This window comes from Microcebus murinus, chromosome 16 (genome assembly GCF_040939455.1).
Source record: "Microcebus murinus isolate Inina chromosome 16, M.murinus_Inina_mat1.0, whole genome shotgun sequence".
NCBI classification, from domain to species: Eukaryota; Metazoa; Chordata; class Mammalia; order Primates; family Cheirogaleidae; genus Microcebus; species Microcebus murinus.
In genome coordinates this window covers 47,518,426-47,544,404 of record NC_134119.1, presented here as the reverse complement: position 1 = coordinate 47,544,404, position 25,979 = coordinate 47,518,426, and the positions used below count along the sequence as shown (strand labels likewise).

The following is a 25,979-nucleotide window of genomic DNA, read 5'->3' as shown; positions in this document are numbered from 1 at the left end:
TTTTTTTCTCTTTTGTTTCAGATTAGCTTTGTTTCAAAGCTTTCCTCAACTCAGTGGTGTGTATGCCACCTGAGACAAGTTCCCTCCTGGAGGCTGGGGGTCCCTTGTCTACCCTGAAGGGCTGTGTGGATGTTGGTGGAAGTGTCGGAGAAGCTGTGCCAGTGCCCCCCATGGCTGTGTTAGTTTCATTTCCGTGGCCCCTGGCCCCCATGTAGTGGTTCTGGCCCTGTCTGGCCCCTGGCCTGTGCCCAGTCCCAGTGCCTTCCTCTCTCGCTTCTTGGGCCCCTTCTGTCTGCAGTGCTCCAGGGCTCACCCCTCAGGGCCACTGCCTGGTCTGTTCCAGTCCAGACCACACTTTCTTCCTGAGTTTTGACCTGTTTGCTGGCTCTTCCTCCACTTTGTATCTCAACTAGGAAAGTGCGCTTTTTGCAAGTTGTTGCATGAGAGTTCCATGGTGTGACCATGTGTTCTGGATTTTGAACAACAACCTTGCTCCCCTATCATTCTCTTCGTTTTGTTAGAGGCCGTTTTTGAACACATAACTGAATGCATTTTAATGTGGAGCTTTGTTACAGTTTTCCTATAATTAGTATATCAAGAAGGCGCACCAGCTGTGCTGGGTTCTGGTTGGAAGGAGTGTTGTTCAGTAGGCCCTTGTGGGGTGTTGGGCACTGTTCACTGTGCACCTTGTGTGCCCTTAGGGATTTGGCTTGGGGGCCTGGCTGCACTCCTGCTGAGCAGGTGCTTGGCCCAGGTCACTCACGGTATCCCCCACTGAAGGCGAAGAGACCTCACAATTCTGTGGGACTGGGAAGCTGCCCTGTTTATTCTGCCCTCGCCCATTTCTGCACCATTCTTGTTTCTGTCCTGACCTGCCACGTGAACACTCTCTTCTAGGGTAGCATTTCTCTTGGATGGAGGGAGGTGGGACACTGCTGGGCTGCCTTTTGTGAGCACTGGAGAATATTATGAAAAAGTATGTGTTTTTCTGGGTGGCTCAGTATTCTAAGGGAAGCACTGAATGGTCACTTGAACAAGCACCCTTTTGGCAACTCAGTCTTGAGAGTCTTTGTCTGTGTTGGTAGCTGCTCTTCTGAGCACTGGCACATTTTCTGTCAAGTTCTCCTATTTTCTGTCTGCTAACATGGGAGCATTTTCCTGCTCATCAGCCCCACGAACTCTGTCTCTTCTGGTGAGCATTTGGTGGGTCAGGCCCTGTTGATGTCTGTTGTCCGGGGTGATTGTTAATGGGGTCCACAATGACTCCAAGGGTGTCCCAGTGGGGTGAGAAATTAAGAGGCCACCCTGAATATTGTCAGCTGCCTTAAATATCTCCCACTGTCACCTCATATTCAGCATGTCCTGAGTGGGACTCCCTGTCTTCCTCCCTGAACCTCGTCCCTTGTCCTCAGTTTCCATCTCCTTCCCTGTTGTAGTCAGCTGGGCTCGACCCAGCCTCTTCCTCTGCTTGTCCCAAGGCTGTGGACCGTCTGCGTGGGTGCAGAGGAAAGAAATAAGGCAGTGCTTGGTCCTGGGGAGCCTGACTTCTGCTGGGCTGAGGTCCAGCACATCTGCAAGGAAATACACCTCAGTTTCCCTGGCTGGGCCTTACTTCACTGGGGCCTTATCCCTTTCTCCCCAACTGGCTGCATGCTGGTGCCTCCTCCCTCTGCGCCCCATGCTGTCGTGGCTGCTGCATATGCTGCCCTCTCCAGTCTCTCTCCTGCCCTGCCCACATGGCACACTATTAGGATGTGGCACAAGTCAGTGTTGGTTTCTTCTGTGCCTGAGAGGTCCCAGCTGTTCTGTGCAGCTGTGGAGAAGTAAGGTGGGAAGAAGAAAGTGCAAGGAATTGTAAGTTGGGATTCTCATTGATTCTAAAACTAAAATCCACACTGGCCTCTGCCCCAGACTGTTAGACCTGCCGTGGGGTTTCCTGGCTATGTCTGTGGCCATGCCTGCCCCTGCTGCTCCAGCCCTGTCAGGGTGGGGTTTTAAGATGAGTGCTGTGGGACATGATCGTCACATTTCTAGAGCTGTATGTTCTTGGGTTATTGGAGGACATTTTTTCATTTGGATAAAAAGCTAGATTTTGTATTAGTCTTTAGTTACATAAACAAAAGCACATGTGCTTGAAAAAGTATAAATAGCACATGGCATTTATACAAGTTCATGTCTCTCTGCCCTGGCTTTTCAGTCTCCCAACCCAGGTAATAAGTTAGCCCATGTTAAATCTTTCTTGTGTTCTTCCAGACGTTTCTGTGAGTATAAAACAGTATGCATCGGGAGTTGCTGTGTGCTGAGTCTGCACCTTCTCAGAGGGCATCCATGAGGCATGTATGAGCGCAGAACTGTTGTAAAAGAATCCCCCATCAAATCTCTTATTTTCTTTTCAGCTGCCTCTCGTGCTGTCCCGCCAAAATACGTGCGGGGCTCTAAGTGGTACGGCCGCCGGAGCCAGCCCGAGCTGTGTGATGCTGCCACCAAAGCCAGATGTGTACCGGAACAGCAAACCAAGGCCAACCTGAAAAGCCAACTCCGACGTTCAGCGTCCCTGGAAAGTGTAGAGGTGGGCCGTGCCATGCCTGCCCACTGCAGGCTGCTCGGTGTTGGGGAAATGGCATCTTCCTTCATCTCTGTTCGTAACATGTGATCACGAGGATCTGGGGAGGAGGGTGGCACTCCGAGGCATCTTCAGTTGCCAGAAGCATGGGTCACATTGAGGAATTTCATTTAAATTGCCTTGGGTCTGATTGTCTTCACATGGCCACAGGGCTCTCTCCTTTGTTCTCACTCTCACTACTCACCACCACCCTTGCCCATTGCTGCAAGAAGGCGATGTTTATGGCTGCCTAGGAGTGCATTGTTAATGTCGTGAGGATAGCAGAGGAAGAATGCCATTTTGATGCAACCTCTCTGTCAGGAATGTGGGTGCATCAAGCCACAGTTCTCCCTGCCTCCCACACTCAGAGATACCAGAGTCCACACACAACCTGCCAGACATGTCCCTGGGGCCTTGGGAGTTGCAGACCCTTGCCACCGCCCTGGGGCGTGCATTGCAGGTGGGTGGGATCGAGGGATCCACCTGGGAGACAGGCTGCTAGAGCCTTTCAGTGCTTCATTTTGAGTAAACCGTCTATGGTGCAGGTCCACAGCTTGCAAGTTTATTGTGGACTCAGTAGACCTGTTTTCAAGGATGCCAGAAGGTTCCTGGTTCCTGCTCTCTGTGATGTCAGCTTCTGACAGATGGGATGGTGCTTATCTTTAATAAGACAATTCTGGGGCCCAAATTAGATTCGTTTATATTTTCAATATTTGTTGAGGCAAAGAGGAAAAACAAACATAATACTTAAATCTTAAGAGTCTCTTCTCTCAGGGGCGTGTTACACCTGGGCAACGTCAATAAATTTGGGACATTCTTTTTTTGTTCTCATTTTAAAACTTGGACCTTAGGGACAGAGGATTGAGTGAAACTACTCCTCATAGTGTTTCATCTTCTTTGTGCCATTCTGTTTCTTAAATCATCTTTGATTCCGAAAACCTGAACACAGGGAAAGCTGCCTTTGAGACTGTCATTTGAGTCGAATGCATTAGAAAAACGGAGTTGAACATTTATCACCAACTCACAGATTCTGACTGAGGAGTAGAGTCTCGATCACCCGGCATTCACTGCACAGCATCTGGTCAGATGCACAGCATCTGGTCAGATGTAGACTATGACTTAATGGTCAGCTGACTCCACTGCAACAAAAAGTTATTACTTAAGTCACATGTTTCTCGATGGCCCTGTGTCTCCTCCCTTGGTGCAAGCTTGCAAAGCTGATGAGGTAACACACTGCTGTCCTGGAACCCCTGGAGGGACACAGAGACCTGCTCTTGCCTTGTGCCTGTTTGCTGAACTGATGTGGATGATGCGGGAAGGCTGCAGAGAGACAGTGATCAGCCGTAGGGAGCAGGTTTCTCTCCTATTAGGACACACAGTGCTTTGGTTGTGTTTTCGGTGTGGACTATGATGACTTTGGTTTGTGTGGAAGAGCCCGAGTGCAGAACAATTGTGTCCCTGTCTCCGCGTCCTACCCTCTTCCTCTGAGAGGGTATCGGTTCATGTGGCGTGTTGCAGGCTCTCAGCTACGTCTCCGCCATGCGGGGCCTCAGCCTGGGGCTGCTGGGTGGTGAGTACTGTGGCCTCAAGGCAGGGAGTGAGCTTTTCCTTTGAGGGGGTTGACTTTGCAACCCCAGTTATCCCCTCCCTCTTCCCAAAACATCCTGTTCTGTTTGTTCCTGGTGCTCTAGTACCTGTAATGGCCCCTAGGGCAGCAGTCCCCAACCTTTTTGGCAGCAGGGACTGGTTTCATGGAACATAAGTTTTCCATGGACGGGGCAGAGGGATGGTTTTAAGGTGATTCAAGCGCATTACATTTATTGTGCACTCAAACCTCTCTGCTAATGATAGTCTGTGTTTGCAGGCACTCCCCAGCGCTAGCATCACCGCCTCAGCTCCCCCTCAGGTCCTCCTAAGGAGCACGCAACCTAGACCCCTCGCGTGCAGTTTATAGTAGGGTTAACACACCTATCAGAATCTAATGCTGCTGCTGATCTGACAGGAGGCGGGGCTTATGCAGTGATGTGAGCAATGGGGAGTGGCTGTAAATACAGAGGAAGCTTCGCTCACTTGCCTCCGGCTGTGCGGCTGGGTTCCTAATAGGCTATGACCAGGACCGGTACAAGTCCTTGGCCCTGGTGGTTGGGGACTGCAGCCCTAAGGGATTCACATTCTTCTCTATATGTTTTTCTGCAGAGTCTCAAGTCAGATGAAGAAACTGAAAGTGCTAAAGAACCTCAGAATGAATTATTCGAAGCACAAGGTAAAGCCAGGCCTCGCATTTTGTGTTCTCTGCTTTTGATGAGAGCTTTGAAAGCTCAAGGAGCTGTCACTGGGCACTGCACAGTCATAAGTATAATTTCCTGGGAAATGCACTATGTGTACAGTGTCCAGGCTGCACCCCTTCTCCTGGAGTGGTCAGAATGTCATCACAACTGTGAGACAGTCACTCAGTTCTCAGCTTACCCTGAACTGAGATCCCAGGGCAGAGGCCACTGGCTGAGGGAGCATTGTGCTTCTGTCTCATTTCATGGTCTGCAAGTGACCCCACATGGCAATTGTGGCCCTGAGGTTTCAGGCTGGAGTGCCCTGCTCAGCCTGGTCACTCCCAGGGTGACCCTGCACCTCCTTCCTGGCAGGCAGGATGGATGCAGTCTCTTCCCTGCTGTGATGGAGCAGCTTCAGCACCCACCAGGGTCCCAGTCTGTGCCCCAGTACAGAAGCTGCATGCACAGGTCTGAGCGGGACGTGAACTCCACCTTTCTATGGTGACATGTGCATTACATGCTTCTGTGGGTACAGAAATGTTTTAGGAGGCTAGGCAAAAAAAACTCTTCACAGATTCCTGTGGGAAGGAGAACAGAGGTTTTGAAGGGAGGGGGACTTCGTTTTCATTTTAATTATATTTGCCTGTGATGCAACTTTGATATTAAAAAGCAACAACTATTACTTAAGAATCCTGGAGTGTAACTGGGAAGACAGGACCAACACCTCTGGCAAACAATGCCAAAATAGAAGATGGTGTATCAAATAGAATTAACTGCTGACTTATGTGATGCCTACAAAAGTGAAAATAGGAGTTCCACAGCGAAGTACAGTGAGATGTGTCGCAGCGGGTCACTGAGCACCGAGTAACTACTCTAGTGATTCGCAGGGGGACCTCTGGCTAACCCTTGCAATAGGCTTGACAACGTGGTCGAACATCTCTTCCCTCAGAGCAGCCCCAGGTTTAGGGGGAGGGTCTTGCTGAGCTTGAGAACAGAGGCAGGGTTCCTGCTAGGCCTTCGTGACCGCAGCCCGAGCTTTCATGACACTGCTGCAGAGCTGCTATGAGGAGTGGGCTGGTGCTCCAGGAAGGCTGGGAGAAGGTGATGGACTTGGGATGAGAAATCGTGTGAAGTGTCACTCGTGCCTCTAGGCTAAGGGGGCTCAGACCAGGACTGCCTCGGAGTGGCCTCGGAGTGGCCACAGGTGGCCTCGGTGTGGCTGGGCTTCCTTGAAGCTTGGCGGCTCAGAGTAGTCAGCCGTCTCACCTGGCCGCTCTGGGCCCCAAGCACGTGTGGTTCTGAAAACAAGGCTGGGGTCACCTCATTGAGTTCAGGCCAGCCTCAGAGTCATACAGTGTCCCTCCCACCATGTTCTGTTGATTGAAACTGTCACATGGCTGCCAGGTTCAAGGAGAGGGGACTCCGACCTTATAGCAGGGGTCCTCAAACTTTTTAAACAGGGGGCAAGTTCACTGTCCCTCAGCCCGTTGGAGGGCTGGACTATAGTTTTTAAAAAACTATGAACAAATTCCTATGCACACTGCACATATCTTATTGTGAAGTAAAAAAACAAACGGGCAAAAACACCCACATGTGGCCCGCGGCCCGTAGGTTGAGGATGCCTGCCTTATAGGAAGAGTATCAAAGAATTTCGAGACCGTGTTCTTAAACTGCCCACAGGGACAGCCTGAAAGAAGAGGGAAGGCATTTTGGAAGGGGGGAAGAGTTGGAACAGGTGGGTGTCATGTGCTTCTAGAAACAGAAAAACTGGAGGCGTCGTCAATGGACTTGTGGGGAGCAAACTGTGGGGTCCTTAATAGCCAGATGTAGAAGGTGTGGGGGCCACAGAGGGCTGTCCTGGTCTTTGAGGAAGGCAGTGATGAGAGGGACAAATGCTTTGGGGTGTGGGCTGCCGGTGACTGGGCAGGAGACTCTGGAGCTGACTGCACAAGGACAGAGGCCTCTTCAGGCTGCTGGCAGCCTCCAGCTGCCTGGTTGGTAAGGGCTGGGGAAGCGCTCTTGGGTACGTCCTGTTGGAGGAGGTGTGAGGTCCCGCCAGGAAGACAGCAGGCTGCCGGCTCCGCTGTATCCCACTGCTGAGATGTGGTTAGATCTGTGGCTCCTAGTCAGCATGCTGCACCCTGGGCAGCCCCACCTGGGTGAGCGCCCTGCGATTTCCTTTGTCCTGGGCTGGGCTGTAGGCTGGGTGGGCCGCTGACCATGCAGGGCAGGGAGTAGTGCTGGTCTGTATTCCTCGGTCCTGTGAGCAGTTTCACTGCCTTTCTGGGCTTTTCCCTGTGAGCTGGTGGATGCCCTAAAGAGGACTCCCACATGGTGGGTCACATGGGGCTGACGGTGCAGAAACCCGGAGCGAGAGAAACCAGCATTGCCCTGGAATTTCTGCCAAAGTAAACAGTACCCCGTGGATTGTGTCCTTGAGTGCCAGGGACATTTTTTATTAAACTTTTGTTACGGAAAACAACAGGGGAACGGCTTTGAGCTTCCATTGTGCTGCCTTGGACTTGAAGTCTAAATCTAGGGTAGCAAAAGAAAGCACTCTCAGGAGAAGATTATTTACAGAGCAATTTCGGTGTTTTCTGTCTGGAGAACGGGTTTGGGTTCTTTCCAGTCATGGACAGAAGCCTTCCCACCAGGTCAGAACTGACAGAAGTACACGTACACTCTTGTCAGGCGTCAGAGGATTCGCCTGCCCTCTTCTGCCAGCCCTGAGAAAGGAACTCCAGCATCAGGGTTACCTTCACGTTTCTACTCAGACATCGTGGGCTGGGTGGGGTCTTTGAGGTGGTCTTTTCCTGCCTGGCCCTTTCCTAGCGTTTTTCTCAGCCCAGCCCACACATCATGCCTGAGCACACAGGCCTGGCCTTCCTTGGGGGGTGATGGTTTTACTGTTACTAGGGGAGTTACCAAAGTATTTGATGCCCATGGGACTCATCTACCTGAAAGATCCAGGCCACCAACGCAGAATTGCTTGCTCCAAGGCTGCATTAGGTGAATGCGGCCTCCTCCCTGCGTTGGGCTGGGTGGTATGGACTGGGTGTGGATGGGCGTGGTTGGCTGTACGCAGAGCTCCCCATAGGCACTGCCTCATGGACACCCAACGTATGTCCTCGTCCACAGGTTGTTTCTTCCAGCTAAGCTTGAAACATGTCAGGAAGCCAACCAGCTGAAGAAGAAATTTTATAAAAACTGGCCATCTGTCACCCAAACCATTTGATGAGTCTCAGAGACACCTGTGTGCCATGTGTCTGGCATGTGGAGTACACTGTACCACCTGCAAAGGGTTTTTGCCAGAAAAAAATTTTAAAAGCCAACAAAAAGTTAAACCTGAATCCTAATTAGTCTTTGAAGCTTACTTCAGGTTTTCAGGAAATGTTAGGGTAGAGGAGCAAGTTAAATGACACCATGGGGAAGCAAGCAGGTAAATCTCATATGGGGGACATTCTGTAGAACAGCTGATCCCATTTCTTAAACAATGGTGGACTGTGGGGAGGTGAGAGAAAGGTTTGTGACCAAAAGACTTGAGAGGGATAATAGCCAAGTGTACCCTGAGGAGTTTGGACAGTGATTCAGAAAAGTTGCTATAAGAAGACATCTTTGAAACAGTTGGAAAACTACTGTTTTTGTTAGGTGTGATAGTGCCATTGTGGTGATATAAGAAAATGTCCATATTGTCTGGAAGTATACTAAATATGTGGGAGCGAGATAACATGAGGTCTGGGATTTCAAATGTAGACAGTCCCCAGCTCATGATGGTCCGACTTAATGATTTTTCCACTTTATGATGGTTGCAAAAGTGACACGCCTTTAGTAGAAACCATGCTTTGAATACCTATATAACTGTTGTGTTTTTCACTTTCAGTATGCAACAAATGACATGAGATAGTGAACACTTTATTATAGGCTTTGTGTGAGATGATTTTGCCCAACTCTAGGCTAATGAATGTGTTCTGAGAACATTTAAGGTGTAGGCTAAGCTAAGCTAGGATGTTAGTAGGTTAGATGTATTAAATGCATTTTTGGCATATGATATTTTCAACATAGAGCAGGTTTATGGGGATGTAACCCTGTTAGTCACGGAGTACTTGCACTTTCACATACTTCAGCTGTTAGGAAAAGGGGGAGAGATGAAGTCAGTGGCAGAGTCCTGTCATCACTTAGCCTGAGCAGCAGGTGCCCTGGGCTTCAACTATGTTCTTCTCTTTGCTCTGGATAGGTATGAAAAGTTTCTAAAAATTAGGTTTTTAAAAAACTGGTGTTTTAATTGTAAATACAAATACTAGAGCCCTCTTATGTGCTTTCAGTGGTCTAGCTTTAGAAGCTTACCTTTAGAAAGAGCTTTCCTCAGGTGGATCAGAGATTTTCTTTTAACATTATGAACATTTGCAAGCACAGAGTGAAGTGGAAAGAATTGTACTGTGAACACCCATGTAGCCACCATCTAATTCCACTTGTGATGTTTTTTGACTCCCATGTGTCTGTCCATCCCTATCTAGCCATCTGCTGTCACTCGGGTTTCAGGGTAGGTAGCCAGCATTGGCATGCCTCCCCCAGGTGCTTCAGCCTGGAGCACAGGCTTTAACTCTTATTGGGACCCCCCCAGCTTATCAAGGTGTGGTTGACAAATAAAAATTGTATACAGCATAATGATTTGGTATATAAGTACACACACACATTGTGAAATGGTTACCACAATCTAGCTGATTAACATATACATCATCTCACAGAATTACTTGTGTATGCTGAGAACTTTTTTTTTTTTTTTTTGAGACAGAGTCTCGCTTTGTTGCCTAGGCTAGAATGAGTGCTGTGGTGTCAGCCTAGCTCACAGCAACCTCAAACTCCTGGGCTCAAGCAATCCTTCTGCCTCAGCCTCCCAAGTGGCTGGGACTACAGGCATGGGCCACCATGCCCGGCTAATTTTTTCTATATATATTATTTGGCCAATTAATTTCTTTCTATTTATAGTAGAGACGGGGTCTCGCTCTTGCACAGGCTGGTTTCGAACTCCTGACCTCGAGCAATCCGCCCGCCTCAGCCTCCCAGAGAGGTAGGATTACAGGCGTGAGCCACCGCGCCCGGCTGCTGAGAACTTTTGAGATACACTTTCTTAGCAAATTTCAAGTAACCAATAGAATCTTGTTGACAGTAGTTACCACACTATATGTTAGGTCTCCAATACTTACTCATTTTGTAATTGAAGGTTTGTATCCTTTGACCAGCATCTCCTCCCACCCATGCCCCAGCTCCCCTGGTAAGTAACCACCTTAACCATCTGATCTTGGTTACTGTGAGTTCCACATTTTTTTGGATTCTACATATAAATGAGATCATATGCTATTTGCCTTTATATGTCATTTCACTTGTCTCACTCAGCACAATGTCCTCTAGGTTCTTTCATGTTGTTGGAAATGGCAGGATCTCCTTCTTTTTAAGGCTGAGTCACATCCCACTGATTGTCACTCCCCTTTGCTTCAGGCCAGCTGCAGACCTGGGGTTCTGAGGTCTTCAGGAGCCCCCAGAAGTCCTGCAGCCCCTCCTGTGACACCCCTGAGAGCCAGGTCCAGGGCATCTGGGAAGAGCTAGGTGTTGGCAGCAGTGGGCACCTGAACGAGCAGGAGCTGGCTGTGGTCTGCCAGAGCGTCGGGCTCCGAGGACTGCAGAAAGAGGTGAGAGGGCCGAGACGGACCACCCCAGCAGCTTGTCCCTTGCAGTGGTCATGGGTTAGTGTTGAGTCTGGAAAATCCTTCCACCCTTCAGTCAGTATTCCGGAATATCACTTTCTGGTCTAAAATCCTTTGGTGGATCCTGGTATTTCTGCCGAAGGTCACCCTCCAGATGCCTTGGAAAGTCCTTCTCTGGCCACTTGAGTCAATCTCACTAACTCTGCCACTCTCACATGAGCCGGGAACGTCTAATACCTTCACTCATGATCCTTCCTCTGCCTGGAACACCTTTCCTCTTCTCTGGGCGGCCCAGTTCTACTATCCAGCCTAGATGTCGAGTCTGAGCCTACCTGTGTTCCCTGGGCATGTGTTAGCCCTGGAGGGGTGGGCTGAGGGCCCCCTGGTGAGGACTGTCCTCAGCCCTGCACCCTTGCTGGACCGTGGATTGTGGGGCCTGGATGTGCTCCGTGTGCACATCTCCTCTGCGTCCAACAAGTTCCTGCCCTGGTAGACAGTGAGTATTTGTGGACTTGGGAAGCTTAGGTGATGCTCACTCGCGGTGGGGTGGAGACTGGCAGGGCCTGTGTGCTTCACAGGGCAGGGGATGCGGCCTTGGGAAAGCACAGCCAGGCGTGGCGTGCAGTTTTGAGCTTGGCTAAGGACAAGCAAACTGCCTGTGCTGGGAGCGGGGAGGCCCTGCTGAGGATGGCCAGTGCATAGCTCCTGTGGGCGGACCTCTGAGTCTGAGGTGTGGCGGCTTTTGTTTAGGAGCTGAAGGACCTGTTTAACAAATTGGACCGAGACGGAGATGGCAGAGTGAGTCTTGAGGAATTCCAGCTTGGCCTGTTGAGTCATGAGCCCACCTCACTTCCAGAATCTTCCACTCAGGTCAACCTGAGCAGGCCCTGGTCTCATTACCAGGTAAAATGAGACAATTAAATCTTGGGCCCCAGCAGTAGCCATCACTCTCTGGTCACCGAAGCTACTGACGCCCTGCCTGTGCCCCATACAGCAAGCTGAGCTGTCAAGGACTTGGACGGGGGCCTGTGCACACATGTGTATGTGAGAGGCCTGTGACTTAGATTCTAGAGCCACATAGATCTGCGGCTGATAAGTGTTACTTCTCCCTAGCTGTGCATCACTGGGGCCATTACCTTTTTTGAGTCCCAGGCTCATCTGTAAAATGGGAACAGTCTGGATGCCCAACTCACAGGGCTACAGAAGATAATGCACAGTGCGTGGGACATGGCAGCTCCTCCGTGTGTCCATGTGCTGGCATGGACCTTCTGGGGCTCTGCCTCTGTGTGGCCAGATGCTCCCCACTGCTAATCCCAGGGAGGAACATTAAAGCCCCTTCATTGTCCCCCTTCAAGTGAAGACGTGCTGACCGGGGCTGTCTGGTTGGGCCACGCAGGCACAAGACCTCAGGGTTCTGGAGACAGCGCCGTGCTGGGTGTCAGAAGCCCCAGGTCTGTGTCCCAGCTCTGTTACTGCAGAGCCACGTGATATTGGACAGATTACATGCCTCTGCTCCCTTGTCTAGGAAAAGGAGCTGACAATAATCTTGTGAGTTCTTATTAGGCCCTGATGAGACAGCAGAGTGCCAAGCACAGGCTGGTGAGGGTTGAAAACATGTTCACAAGGCACAGATGATCTGAGGCTTACCAGTGCCTGGGGCTCAGGGTGTCTTCCGTTTCCCCCACACAGGTCCAAGAGGAGAGCTGCTGCCACACCACCACGACCTCATCCCTCGTGTCCCTGTGCTTGGGCCTGCGCCTCTTCTCCAGCATCGATGATGGCACTGGCTTTGCCTTTCCTGAGCAGGTCATGGCGGTGTGGGCCCAGGAGGGGATTCAGAACGGCAGGGAGATCTTGCAGGTTTGGAATTGGCTTGTGCCCCATTGGGTGATGTCCAGGTAGTGGTGGGGCCGGGCAGGGGACCTGGAGAGGAGGATGGATAGAGCACCCCATGCCAGGGGCACACGCTCTGTGTGAAGTCCATATAGGGAAGTCCAGGTAGAAATATTTTCCCTTTAATTTTTGTTATTAAAATATAGGAAATTTTAATTTAAAAATAGAATAAATAAAATAGGGAGAAAACAATAGTCTGAAAAACAGCCGTGTGGAGAGGTAGGTTTTAGTATCTTAGATATTTCTCCCCAGTACTAGGGAAGGAGGTAAGATGAGTAGAAAGAAATCCCTTCCTTGTGATGAAGGTGTCTGTTGTGCACCACTGTCACCGTGGTTACTGATGAGCTCATAGTGAGCCAGCATTCCTCCCGGAGCAGCTGCCCGGCTGGCTGAGCTGTTTTCCCCACGGCACCCACTCAGTCTAGAGCCTTCCTCCCATGGGCCATGTGTTGGGGGGCTGTCCTCACACAGGGCCACAGCTCTTCATAAGGGTAGATTCCTGAAATAGCATACTTTAATTCTTGACGGGCTCTATCATATTGCCAACTAAAATGCCTGTTAGCACAAACCAACAGTAAGTGACAGAGCCCAAAGACAGCCTTGAAAGCAGTGTGCTGGACTCTGGGTGGAGACCCTCCTGGGCCTAAACTTGGCCAACCAGTTTCCCCGGGATGAAAAAGGTCAGACCTGGGCAACTGGCCCTCATGACTGTTCTGAAAGCCAAAGGCTGAACCAGAGTCACCAAAATTGCACACAGGGAGGACAAAGCAAAGATGCCCATAGTTCCGAGTTGCCCTCTGACACCTAGCTCCTTGACACTGGGGTGCCCTGGGTGCCACCGTGGTCTGGGCAGTGATGAGACTCCATCTTGCCTCTACCATTTTAGAACTTTCTGCTTTTACTGCTTTCCTCCTGTTCTCAGCAGTAGAGCTGCTCATTCTGGCACTGCTTTATCAGGAGACCCTGGGTTGGTTCTCTCTCACTGCTTAACAGATTATCACCAAATTGTGCCCTGCACACAATCAACATTTCATATCCCATGTAGTTTCTGTGGGTCAGGAATTTGAGAGCAGCTTGGTGGGGTGATCCTAGCTCAGGGTCCTTGTGAGGTTGCAGTCAGACATCAGCCAGTACTGCAGTCTCCCAAAGGCCTGGCTGAGGCCAGGGATCTGCTTCCAGGATGGCATACTCACCCCAGCCAGGGGATGCTCACTGTGTGCAGAGGCCTCCGTTCCTTACACGTGGGCCTCTTTTTGCAGCTGCGTGGGCATCCTCACAGCATGGCTGCTGGCTTTCCCAGAGCGAGGGATCTGAGAAAGCAAGGAGGAGGCTGCCTGTCTGCTGACCTACCCTGCAAGGCACACACCATCACTTCCTCAATATTCTGTGGTTAATATTGTAATACAGGAGAAGCCAAAATATTTTCCTTATTCTTTCAACTCGACAGTCAACACAGAATATTTCCCCCAGGTTCCCCGTACACCAAGCAAGCAGTTCTACAGTGGACACCAGCTGGGTGTCCTCTAACTCAGTTAAATTCCGATACTATCTACCTGGAGATAGGATCAGATCCCACAGGTTGAGGGCTCAGTTCCACAAGACTGCCCCCCACTTCAGATCCCAGTTGCAAGTAGTAGGTTGTCATCTATACTGCTGACTGACTGGGTATAAACTGGGGTTCCCATGACCTCCTCTTTGGGTTTCATTCATTTGCTGTAGTGGCTCACAGAACTCAGGGCAACACTGTACTTACATTTACCCATTTATTATAAGGAATATTACAAAGGATACATCAAGATGGAAGAGATGCTTAGGGTGAGGTATGGGGGAAGGGGTGTGGAACTTCCATGCCCTCTCGGGGCACCACCCTCCAGGAACCTCCATGTGTTCAGCTATCCAGAAGCTCCCAGAACCCAGTCCTTTGGGTTTTAATGGAGGCATCATTACATAGGCAAGATTGATGAAACCATTGGTCATTGGTGATCAACTCAACCTTTTGCCTCTCCTCTCCTCAGAGGTTGGGACTTGGCTGAAATTCCCAGCCCTCTAATCTTGCTTGGTCTTCAGGACACCAGCCTCCACCCTGAAGCTGTCCTGGGCCCCAGCCACCAGCTACCTCATTAGCATACAAATGATGCTCTTATCACTTTGGAGATTGCCAGGATTTTAGAAGCTGCATGTCAGGAAGTGGGCAAGGCCATGTACACATTTCACAATGTGACAGTTACAGGGGTGAACCCCAGCAGGTGTGGGCTCCGGCTCACCCAGGAGGTGTGGGCAGTTGTGGAGGCTCCCACCACGCTGGGATGGTTTCTGATGGCTCCCTTCTTGGGCGGGAAGCTGCTGCTGTGTGTCCCGTGGGGTTGTTGCTGGGAAGTTGGCCCTTGCGTAATAACAGCCTCAGGTTCCCATGTTGCTCCACAAGCTTCACCCGAGACACCATTTGCGTGCAGCGGGCAGCCGTGGGAAGCCAAGTCCCCATTCTACAGGGGAGTATCCAGGCTGGGCATGTCCTGGCACCTGCTCTGGTGGGTTCTGACTTGGTGCCTGCTGCTGGACTCATGTGAAGCTGTTTTCAATTTTTAAGAGTCATAGTTGGAAGCAGGAGTCAAGAATTCTCAAGATCAGAGAAGCAAGTGCAGCTAAATATTAGTGATCGGTCACTTGAGCTGAGGGGCTTATGGGTTTTCGTTGTTCTGTTTTTTTTTTATTGTGGTAAAATACTCATGACATAAACTGTTCTGTCCTTTTCATTTTATTTTTAAGTTTATTTTTCAAAATCCTGAGGGGGAAAGAGTGCTCCTGTCTGGAATGCTTTTGACGGTGGCTCCCTCCTCTGATCATTTTTCTACCAACAGAATTATCCATCATACATGTATTTCATAGAGATGTATTAATCAGGGTTCTTTTAGTTTGAAATAGCAAAAACCCAATTCAAAAAGAGAACGTTGGGGGGCGGCCTGGGTGGGCAGTAAGGGAGGACTTTAGGAATCGAGGGTTCTGAGCTCCCAGGGTGGCATTAGCTTCTTTCCATCTCTCCACCGTGGTCTTCCTGGCCACGGGGCTTCCTGAGGCTCACACTGTCCTCACAACCATTGATTTCAGAGGGAGAGAGGGCCTCACTCCCCGGATTCCATGTTAGTCCCCATGAGGTGCTTGCTTGGGACATATCCCTGTCTTTGTCTGCCACTTTGTCTGGAGAAGGGGGCTCTGTCCAGCCTGGTGCACCCACCTCTGAAGTGGGGACGAGGGTCTGGGGGACCATGGTTGTGGACAGTCCACCAGAGTAACCTGGGGTGAGGAGGGGCGCCTCTCAAGAGGGAGACATAAAAGGGGCAGGTGCCACTTACAAGAGTGGGGGTGAATCTGGTTCCCTGGACTGTCCTTGTGTTGGAGAAGTCCCTCATCCTCTCCTGCCCACCGGGCTTGCTACTTCCAGAGCCTGGACTTCAGTGTGGACGAGAAGGTGAACCTTATGGAGCTGACCTGGGCCCTTGACAACGAGCTCATGACAGTGGACGGTGCCGCCCAGCAGGCAGCCCTGGCCTGCTACCGCCAGGAGCTGAGCTACCACCAGTAAGAGCCTGTGAGGGACTGCGGGACGTGGGAGTGAGGCTGGCCAGGTGGGCCTTGAGGGGAGTCTGGGACACACAGGACACTGGGCCACCTTTGTCCACCCCAGATGGCCAGTCCTGGGGCAGGGGTCTGTGCACTACCGGCCCTGTGCTCTACAGCCCCTTTAGCTGATGCTTATGGAGGGACAAGGACAGAGCTGAGCTATGAAGAGTGGGGAGGTGAGTGATACCCACTTGTCTGCATTTCTGGGCTAGGCAAGGTGTAAGGACCCTGGGGACTGCCTGCTCAGGCTTTTGAGTCCACAGAATTTCAGGGTCTCTGACTTTCCTCATGCTTGGTGAGAGGCTGAGCCCCCTTTACCGAGGTTCCAAAGGGAAGGGTTTGAGCTGACCCTTAACCTCCCGATTCTGGAGCTTGCAGGTGTGGAGGCAGGACCCTCCAGTTGGCTGGGGATGTGCTTCCAAGAGCAGCCAGAGGAGAAAGAAGTGCTTTTCAAACATGGTCACAAAGTGCCCAGTGACAGTGGGCCAAGAACACATTCCATTTTTAGCGGGTTCCCTTTGGCTTGGCTGATCACCCAGGCCGTCCTGCTAAGCAGATTCACCTAAAAGTTATTTTCATGTTTTCATTGGTGTTCTGAGCAACAGAAAAGATTGGCAGAAATCACAGTCTCAATCCTAAAGACCTTGTATCTCATTAGGTACCTACATTTCCTTGGGTACCAACAGAGGAGCCTTCTGGCCTCAGTCAGCTCTGCAGATAGAGAAGGACTTGTCCAAATCCCTCCCTTGACCTTGGGAGGAGAAGGGGGGAACTTCTCCTTCTGAGGGGAAGCAGTCACTGGAGTAGCAGCTACCACAGTAGTTTACAGAGAGCCTCAGCTGGGCCTGGGTGGCTGGACAGAACCAAGGCCACACACGTGAATCACCTCTTACGTGGTGACTCCCCTTGCACTCATTTGGATGCCAGGCTGCTGGGTGGCAGGGCTGTGGCCATTAGGGATGGTGAGTGGCCTTCCCTCTCCGTTTTGTGTTTCCATTCCTGCAGTAGGGATCCAGGGTGCCCGCAGCCCGGCTGCAGACAAGAGGGCACTCAGATCCGTTCTCAGGCGTCCTGGGGTTGTCTAAGAGATATGGCACACTGCAAGGCTACAGGCTCAGACTTCTTTGGCAGGTCATTTGGCCTCTCTCTCTCAGGATACACATTTGTAAAATGGACATAGCAATTTAGAAACCGCCTTAAGAAGGGGTTGGTGGTGGCAGTAAGGTTGGCACAGCGCCGGTCCACCTGTGATACCTTGATGCTATATAGCTATATTTATCATTCACGCAGACGTGGGGCTTGCTGGGCCTGTAGCAGGCCCTGGTGTGGCGGCCCTGCCGTGGTAGGCACCAACAGTGGCATCGCCACCTGACCCAGTCCCCTTCCTGTGGCAGAGGGCAGGTGGAGCAGCTGGCGAGAGAGCGGGACAAGGCAAGGCAGGACCTGGAGAGGGTCGAGAAGAGGAACCTGGAATTTGTGAAGGAGATGGATGATTGCCACTCTGCCCTGGAGCAGCTCACAGAGAAGAAAATCAAGTAGGTTCGGGGCCTGGGTGGTGGCTCCTTACCTTGGCCTCCCGCAGCCCCGGCGAGGGTAGGCAGTGGAAGCAGGGCCACCAAAGCTGTGGCCATAGGCATCGTGGAGCAGAGACCATCTTACTTCACCTGAGCCCACAGGAATCTAGAAGACATACCTTATTCCAAGAGGAGGAGCATTTAAAAGCAGAGTGCTGCCCTTTATGATGGTGGTGTGTGTCCGAGGGCTGCAAGGGAAGTCCCTGTCTCCTGCCCTCGCTTTGCCCTGGTTTGTCTCACAAGGGCTACATCCTTCTGTCACCTGTCTGTCTGCCTGTGAATCAGTGGGCATTTTGAGAGGGCCAGCAATGGCTTCCTGTCGGCCCAGCAGGCAGAAAGAGCTCGGTGAGTGAAGCCTGACTCCACGCAGCATGGCTCTAGTGTATTGAGCAGACCCCTGCCATGGGGACAGTGGCTGGACAGGCCAGAGAAAAGGATTTCTGATAGATTTTTTTTTTAAGGACACAAAACCACTGCTGGTTTATTATAGAACACCTGGGGAAATCCTGCCTGGGAGGATTTCCCGGGCTGCAGCAGGGAAGGGGCTTCTCCATTCCCACGGGGAGCCGTCTGTGCTGAGAGCTCAGCTGCTTGCTCGTCGTCTTGGGGCTTTGCTCACCCAAAGGTGTTCTCCTCGAGGGGCAGCAAGGGACGTGCTTACAGAAAAACTGTGCGCTCACAGCTCTTGGGCAGGAGCAGCAAGGTGCTACTGGCCTTCCCTACTTGTTCTCCCTGCAGTGGGTACGTGGGTGGGTTGGTGGGCGGATTGAGGGGGGAGGCCTGCCTGAGGCTGCAGTTGGCCTTGTTGTCCTTAAGCCCTTCAGTTCCTCACGGGTCCGCCCTCTGTAGTGTGCTGCACAGACCTGGCACCCATGCTTGTGGCCCATGATGGTGGTGGCTCAGCTGCACCCTACACATCAGGGGAAAAAGGGAAAGGGGGCCTTCAGGTGGCGTGGGGATGGGGGCAGGGTTTCGCTCACTGTTCCTCTCAGCGTCTGGTTGTAGCATTTGAAGGTACAGTGGCTCTGCTGGCCTGTGACCCTGTAGTAGTGCACCTGCTCCATGGGTGGCCCTCGAGGCACACGTGAAGCCCCTGACACAGTCATGCATGGGCAGTTTTAGGGGTTTCTTGGGAATTCTTCCCCTCTCTTGTTTGCCTGGCATGCAGAGTTTGAGCACAGTCTGCAGAAAGGTGAGCTCTGCTGATGTGGGGCTCTCAGCACCGTGAGCCTCACAGGGAAGGAGGTGTGTGGGTGGAGCCGGGCAGCTTGCCCGGGATGGTGGGGTCTTCAGGCTAGCCCCAAAGACAGAGCCTGGCAGCTGGCCACCTGCTGTGTGGCATAGTGTGCCCATTCCTTTTCCACCAAAGATGCCTTGGGAGGAGCTTTGCCATTCAGCCAAAGGTCAAGAGGTTGAGGAGCCAACAGTGGGTCTTGGATCCTTGGGAAGGCACCTGGAGCCTGCAAGCCACTGTAGTCTCTACAGCTTCTATATGGGCCAGGTGTCGCCTCACCTAACAGCCACTGGGACCCAACCAGGCCATTTGTTACCATTTTTCAGCCAAAGAAACAGGCTTAGAGCAGCTCAGCAACTTGCCCACAATCACACAACAGCAAGCATGGGTGTGTGAAATCTAGGCCAGGTCTGCTCCCTCCTGGTCTTAAGCTATCTCTAAGGCAGCTTGAGGCAGCTTGTCTGCTTTATTTTGAAAGTATAAGAACATGAAGCCTTGGATGGGGAGGATTGCTTGAAGTGAGGAATTCGAGATCAGGCTGAACAAGAAGGCGACCCCTCTCTACTAAAAATAGAAAAAATTAGCCAGACATGGTGTGCACCTGTAGTCTCAGCTACTGGGGAGCCTGAGGCAGGAAGATCACTTGAGGCCAGGAGTTGGAGGCTGCAGTGAGCTATGATAATGCCATTGCACTTGAGCCAGGGAGACAGAGTGAGATTCATTCTCTCTCTCTCTCTCTCTCTCTCTCTCTCTCTCTCTCTCTCTCTCTCTCTCTCTCTCTCTCTCTCTCTCTCTCTCTCTCTCAAAAAAGGAGCTGAATATGGAGAAGACCATTAGCACAGTTGCTAGAACTTTGCTTACTCTTCTGGACACTTCTTCCTTTCTCCTAACAGCTGTTTCATAACACACATTGGTCTCAGCCTCTCTCTTGTTCTGAGTGTTGGCATCTGGCAGAGCAGGCTCAGGATCGGTTCTAGCTGCTCCTTGTGGGCACCACTGGGGCCTCGATGCAGCCTCTCAGGACCCCATGGGGGAACGGGGGAATCTCCAGACTCCTCAGCAGGGCCTGACTTCCACACGACCTTCCTCTCACCCCAGCACTACTGCCCAGCCCTCAGTTAATGATGCTTATGGAGGAAAACTCTCCTTTTCAGATGATTGTGTTCAAAAGCTAAAAGTCACTTGATTTGAGATGATCAATTTGAGTCACCAAGAATTGATTTGCCTGGTCAGGAAGGGCAGGGCTTGGTTCTCTCCCGGCCATCTGGGAAGAATTTTGTGATGTGTCTCTCCTGGAGTCAGAGGGTCATAAAGTCTGAGGTGGCACCTCTGTCCTTGAATCTTGTTGAGGGACACGCAGCCTCGGAACCTGTGCGGGCCGTGTGGAGGTTTGAGTTCTGTCCTGTGCTCAATGGGAAACTACCAGTAGATTTCTGTGCGTAACTTCTATGGTTGCATTAGGTTCTCGTTGTTACAGAAGTAACAAGCAATACACGTTTATTATAGAAAATTTACAACATGCAAGTAAAAGGAAAAATAAAACCAGAAATCTTACTTCCCAGAGGGTATTACCTTAACATTTTTTATGTCCTTCACTTTTTTCTATGTACTTGAGGGTTTACAAAATGACAGCATATTATATATACTTTTCTGATGGCCACAGAGCATCCCACTGCGTGGGTCTCCATGTGGGTCTGCCATGTTTTACTTGACCATTTCCCTTTTGTTGTCTGTTTCAATGGTTTTTAAAGAGTGGGCTGATAGGATCAAATAAGTGTTTTTTAAAGCTACCGCAAAGGTCTCCAGACTGTTAAATTAGTCAGATCTATTGTATTGCTCTTCCTCCATCTTCCCCTTTGGATACTGTTTGTTTAAAGTTCTGAGCCGAGATGAAAAGTCTAGGCTGTGTGGGCGGGGGGTGAGCCCAGGTCTTGTGCCCAGTTACTGACGTTGCCAGGTTTCTGCTGAAGTTGGAGCCTTGCTTTTCTCCGGTCTAGGTAGACTTGTTGGAGAAGTTGTGAGAACTGGCTGTTTTAGTGACAAGACTTAAGTAAGAGTTGATACTGTTTCCTGATGATGGAAATGATTATTACAAAAGATAAATGGGGCATCTGAGAAAAAAATGCCTCCCACCTCTTCCTTAGGTTGCTCTGGGAATTCACTGTCCAGGGGTTCTATGCTGCCTCTTTCCTGGGAAGGGAGTCAACTTTTACTCATGTGAGGCTTCAAAGGGCTGCTGCCCACAGTGCACAGAATGTGGAGAGCAGAGGGTGGCCGTGGGACCCTCCCCAGACAGCTCTGCTTGCTCATTCACCTGAGGCCTCCAGGGGTGCAGCTGCTGGCATTCACTAGGTGACCCACTAGTTACCCTTTTTTGGGGTCACCTCCACCAGCCTATGAAGGACACGCACCCACCCCCAGGCCTCAGTTCAGCAGAGGAAAGGGGAAAGGAGTCCTGGCGTGTACTGGGGCTGGGGGCCCATGCGGTCCTGGGCAGCTTGGGGGAGCCCTGAAGTGATGTGTGTATGGCGTGTTACAGGCACCTGGAGCAGGGGTACCGGGGAAGGCTGAACCTCCTGCGGTCTGAGGTGGAGGCGGAGCGGGAGCTGTTCTGGGAGCAGGCCCGCAGGCAGAGGGCTGCGCTGGAGCACGACGTGGGGCGCCTGCAGGCCGAGGAGGCCAGCCTCCGAGAGAAGCTGACCCTGGCCCTGAAGGTAGGGGGTGCCTGAGTGAGTGTCCATCTAGTCACGCCCGTCTTCCCGGTCAAGGCTCCACACCTGCTGGCGGCTTTAAGCTTACGTCAGGGCAGGGAAACGCCTGGGACTTTAAACTAAGGAACGCTTTCACAGCGGGGAGGGAGGGGTCCCCTTCTCAGCAGAGCGGAGGGTCCTGGCTGTGCTGGCAGTGGTGTTGCCCCTCCCTCCCCCTCACTCCTGCTCTCTGCTCTGGGTCACATGGGCCTGCGGTCAGGGAGAGCCAGTGACCGAAGCCGGCACTGCCGCACCCCCAGAGACCCAGGTACGCCCTGGGGTCAGCAAAAATACCAGGACTAGAGCCCAGCCTGCCAGAGGCCTGGGTCTGCGGCCTGGAGCAGAGAGGTTTTGTGGGCTTTGGCGAGTGTCCCATGACCTGCGCCCACCACCCCTTGGCCTCCAATGAGGTGCCTGCCCTCTGCTGCCACAGCCCACGGCGCAGCATGCAGGCAGCCAGCACCCAGGTGCCTCGCCTTTCGGGGGTTTCTCCACCAGTGCTGATCGCCAGCGCTGTTGGCAAACAAGCCTCTGACTTGTAGAGAAGTGGCGCCAGTCCTGCCCACGTCCTCCTCCTGCGCGTCCCGAGCCTGATGGACTGCGGGCTGTGTCCCACAGGAGAACAGTCGCTTACAGAAGGAGGTCGTGGAAGTGGTGGAGAAGCTCTCGGATTCAGAGAAGCTGGTCCTGAAACTGCAGAACGACCTGGAGTTGGTGTTGAAGGACAAGGCAAGTCCTTTTGCAGATCGTGAGTCTTCAGAGAGGAGAGCCTGTGGGCGCTGGGTAAAAAGTAGGTGGCGTCTTAAGAGAGACAACCTAGGTGACAGAATTTAGTATTTTTCTACTAAAATTTAGAATGGAGAGAAAATTAGCATGAGCACTTCCCTCTGCTCTGCCCCCCTTCATGGCAGCACTGGGGCTGCTGTTGCCTGGCCAGGGCCAGTGCCATGTGCACAGGCCTCAATGGTGGTTACACAGGGAGGGCAGAGCTCTGTGCCACCTCAGGGCCCCTGCCTGGCCCTCAGAGCGCCTTGGGGGTAGGAGGAGGTGGAGAGGGCTTCCCAGGGCAGTGTCCTGGCTCCAGGTGTGAGCATGGCCATCTTCAATAAATGAATGAATCCAGAAAAATCCTCTGCCCTGATACCTTTTAAATAGGGAAAGGAAGGAGGAGGAGGAAGGACAGAGCAGGTGTACCTGGAGATGCAGAGCCTGGTACAGGAGAAGCGAGTCAGATTCTCAGAGCCCAGGGGCGGGAGGAGCAGTTCTGCTGGCCTGAGGCCTGCCCGTCACCTTCTGTGTGTCTGACTTTCAGCTGGAGCCGCAGAGCACGGAGCTCCTGGCCCAGGAGGAGCGGTTCACGGCGGTCCTGGAGGAATATGAGGTCAAGTGCCGGGTACGTGCCCTGCCTGGCCCTCCTTGTAGTCCTGTGTCCAGACTCTCAGTCTCCACGTGCAGTGTGGTCCACAGGGGACGGCAGGGTGTCTCCTCCAGGAGGAGCCTCTGACGGTGGCTGTGCTTGGCCACGGCCTGGCCAGGTGCCCTAGGCTGGGGGTTCCCTGGCTTTGCTTGGCTCCTGTTCTGAATGCCTCCTCCATGTTTCCAGGTACCATGTAGGGCTTCGTCTTGTTTTCTCATGCTAACGTTTAGATTTCCTGGGCCAAATCTGACAATGCATATCCATCCCATCCAGTTGGAGACATCTGAGTGGAGAGTGGGCAGAAGTGGTGAGCAAAATTTAGACCACATGAGCCCTGTACACTCTTAAAATTATCAGGGATTCCAAAGAGCTTTTGTTGATATATGTTATGTGGCTTATATTTAGTATTTACTACAGTAAAAATTAGAGTAGAAATTGAAAAATGGATGAATTCCTTTAAGAATAATAGCGTAGTAACAGGCTAACGTAAATAGCTATTTTCCAAAAGAAAGAAAAATTAGTTGAGAAGTGTACCATTGTATTGCTAATCTCTTTGGAAGGCAGCTGTGCTCACCACTATACCACCAACGCAAGCTGTTAATCTCTTTAATGGCTGGCCTGATGGTGGAGAGCTGGAGTCATTCATTCATTCATTCATTCATTTAGAGACAGTCTCACTTTGTTGCCCAGGCTAGAGTGAGTGGCGTGGTGTCAGCCTAGCTCACAGCAATCTCAAGCTCCTGGGCTCCAGCGATCCTCCCGAGTAGCTGGGACTACAGGCATGCGCCACCATGCCTGACTAATTTTTTGTATATATATTTTTAGTAGGCAAATTAATTTCTATTTTTGGTAGAGACGGGGTCTCGCTCAGGCTGGTTTCGAACTCCTGACTTTGAGCAGTCCACCCGCCTGGGCCTCCCATAGTGCTAAGATTACAGGCGTGAACCACCGTGCCCGGCCTTGGATTCTCGTATCTGCCTCTGTGTCAGCGTCTTGCGATATCACAAGCCCCACCCTTGCCAAAAGAGACTGGGCACGAAGAACCCAACTCAAACCTCCTCGTGTCCTGAATCCCTCCCTGGGGGCCACAGTGAGGCTGGTGGGAGGCCTGGACACCCACCCTGGTGGCCTTGCAGTCATGCAGACCCTCCTGTCCCTCAGTTGGCTTCTGGTTCTGTAGGACACAGATGCTGACTGACAGGTAGAGGCTGGGGTTGGACCTGCCTCCTTGGCACATTTTAAATGCACACTGCTGCATTCCAGGCCGTTCTGGCATCTCCTTTCCTTCCCTTCCCTGATCCCTTGAGTACGCTAAGACTGGAATGTTAGGTCAGGCGTTTCCTAGACTGTGAATAAAGCCCAGTTTTAACGCCTTGAAGGGCTGCCTTATAGGTCAGCTAATGGCTGCGTGTCCAGCTCCCTTTCCCTGTCTCACCTGCCCTGCTCTGGCCTACAGTATCGATCCTCTTGAAGAAATTTTAGTATAGAAAAAAACAAGCCAGAGTTGAGTTGTGTTGATTATTGACAATACAGAGCCATTCTTTGATTTTTAAAGTAATTCACCACATGGTTCCTTAGTAGTCACCTCCTGGTTAGGATTTAATTTACTAAAAATTAATTTATGGAAAACTCATACAGTAACTTTTTTTTAATAAAGAGAGGTGTACGTGTGGCTAATATCAGGCACCATCAAAAACCTCAGCCTCTGACCCGCCTGCCCCTCTCACGTCCTTGGCATAAAGAAAAGTTATGTCCAAACAAGTCTAAACAGTGGAAACTGGAAACAACCAAGTATTGGGGATGGCAAGGTGTGTTATGACTCTTGTTCTAAAAGAATCCCATGTAGCCTTGGCGATAACAGGAAAGTGGGTGATTCTAGATGTGGGATTCTATCTAGGCAATATTGCCAAGTGAACGACGATAAGTCATGTGCATCCTCAGATTACAGCCAGTTAAAACCCTATATAATCCCCACCAGCAAAAAGAAGAAAAATCTAAGGATATCAATAGTTTACTGTTTTTGTTTTTTTTTTTGAGACAGTCTCACTTTGTTGCCCGGCCTAGAGTGCCATGGCGTCAGCTTAGCTCACAGCAACCTCAAACTCCTGGACTCGAGCAATCCTGCTGCCTCAGCCTCCTGAGTAGCTGGGACTACAGGCATGTACCACCATGCCCGGCTAATTTTTCCTCCATATATTAGTTGGCCAATTAATTTCTTTCTATTTATAGTAGAGATGGGGTCTCGCTCTTGCTCATGCTGGTTTCTACCTCCTGACCTTGAGCAATCTGCCCGCCTCGGCCTCCCAGAGTGCTAGTATTACAGGCGTGAGCCACCGAGCCTGGCCAGTAGTTTACTGTTTGCTCATTTATTTATCCTTTGTATTTGCTTTAATAATAGATAATTACAATACAAATTTTCAAGTTGGACAGCCATAATTTATAGCTATCTGCAGATGTGATTGTTTGAAACTGACTTAATTTTACTAGGTCAGTAAACTTTAGTTACCTTGTGTGGTGATACAGCAGCGCCTCTGGTTCTAGTTATATCTGATTCTTTTCACGTACCAGTTGTCTTTGCTCCAATCACCTCACGCTAAAAATCTGTCATTATTTCCAAAGATACCATTATGGTCAGTATTTTTTTTTTTTTTTTTTTTTGAGACAGAATCTCGCTCTGTTGCCCTGGGTAGAGTGTAGTGGTGTCATCGTAGCTCACTGCAACCTCAAACTCCTGGACTCAAGTGATCCTCCTGCCTCAGCCTGGTAGCTGGGACTACAGGTGTGAGCCATGATGCCTGGCTAATTTTTCTATTTTATTTTTTTTAGTAGAGACTAAATTTTCTATTTTTAGAAGAGACAAGGTCTCATTCTTGCTCAGGCTGGTCTCAAGCTCCTGACCTCAAGGTATTCTCCCATCTTGGC

The 25,979-nt window shown here is 51.1% G+C and overlaps 1 protein-coding gene across 1 annotated transcript in view; it reads left to right on the top strand.

The window, feature by feature from the left end:
* The window catches only part of NINL (ninein like), a 114,004-nt gene that overhangs the window by 51,373 nt on the left and 36,652 nt on the right, over window positions 1-25,979 (top strand). Inside the window, exons 4-13 of the mRNA XM_020281782.2 lie at window positions 2,397-2,569; window positions 4,799-4,865; window positions 10,366-10,556; window positions 11,322-11,474; window positions 12,261-12,431; window positions 15,904-16,040; window positions 17,477-17,617; window positions 21,430-21,604; window positions 22,259-22,369; window positions 22,953-23,033. Of these exons, the coding sequence (XP_020137371.2) occupies window positions 2,397-2,569; window positions 4,799-4,865; window positions 10,366-10,556; window positions 11,322-11,474; window positions 12,261-12,431; window positions 15,904-16,040; window positions 17,477-17,617; window positions 21,430-21,604; window positions 22,259-22,369; window positions 22,953-23,033 (1,400 nt within the window). The remainder of the gene's footprint in view (window positions 1-2,396; window positions 2,570-4,798; window positions 4,866-10,365; window positions 10,557-11,321; window positions 11,475-12,260; window positions 12,432-15,903; window positions 16,041-17,476; window positions 17,618-21,429; window positions 21,605-22,258; window positions 22,370-22,952; window positions 23,034-25,979) is intronic.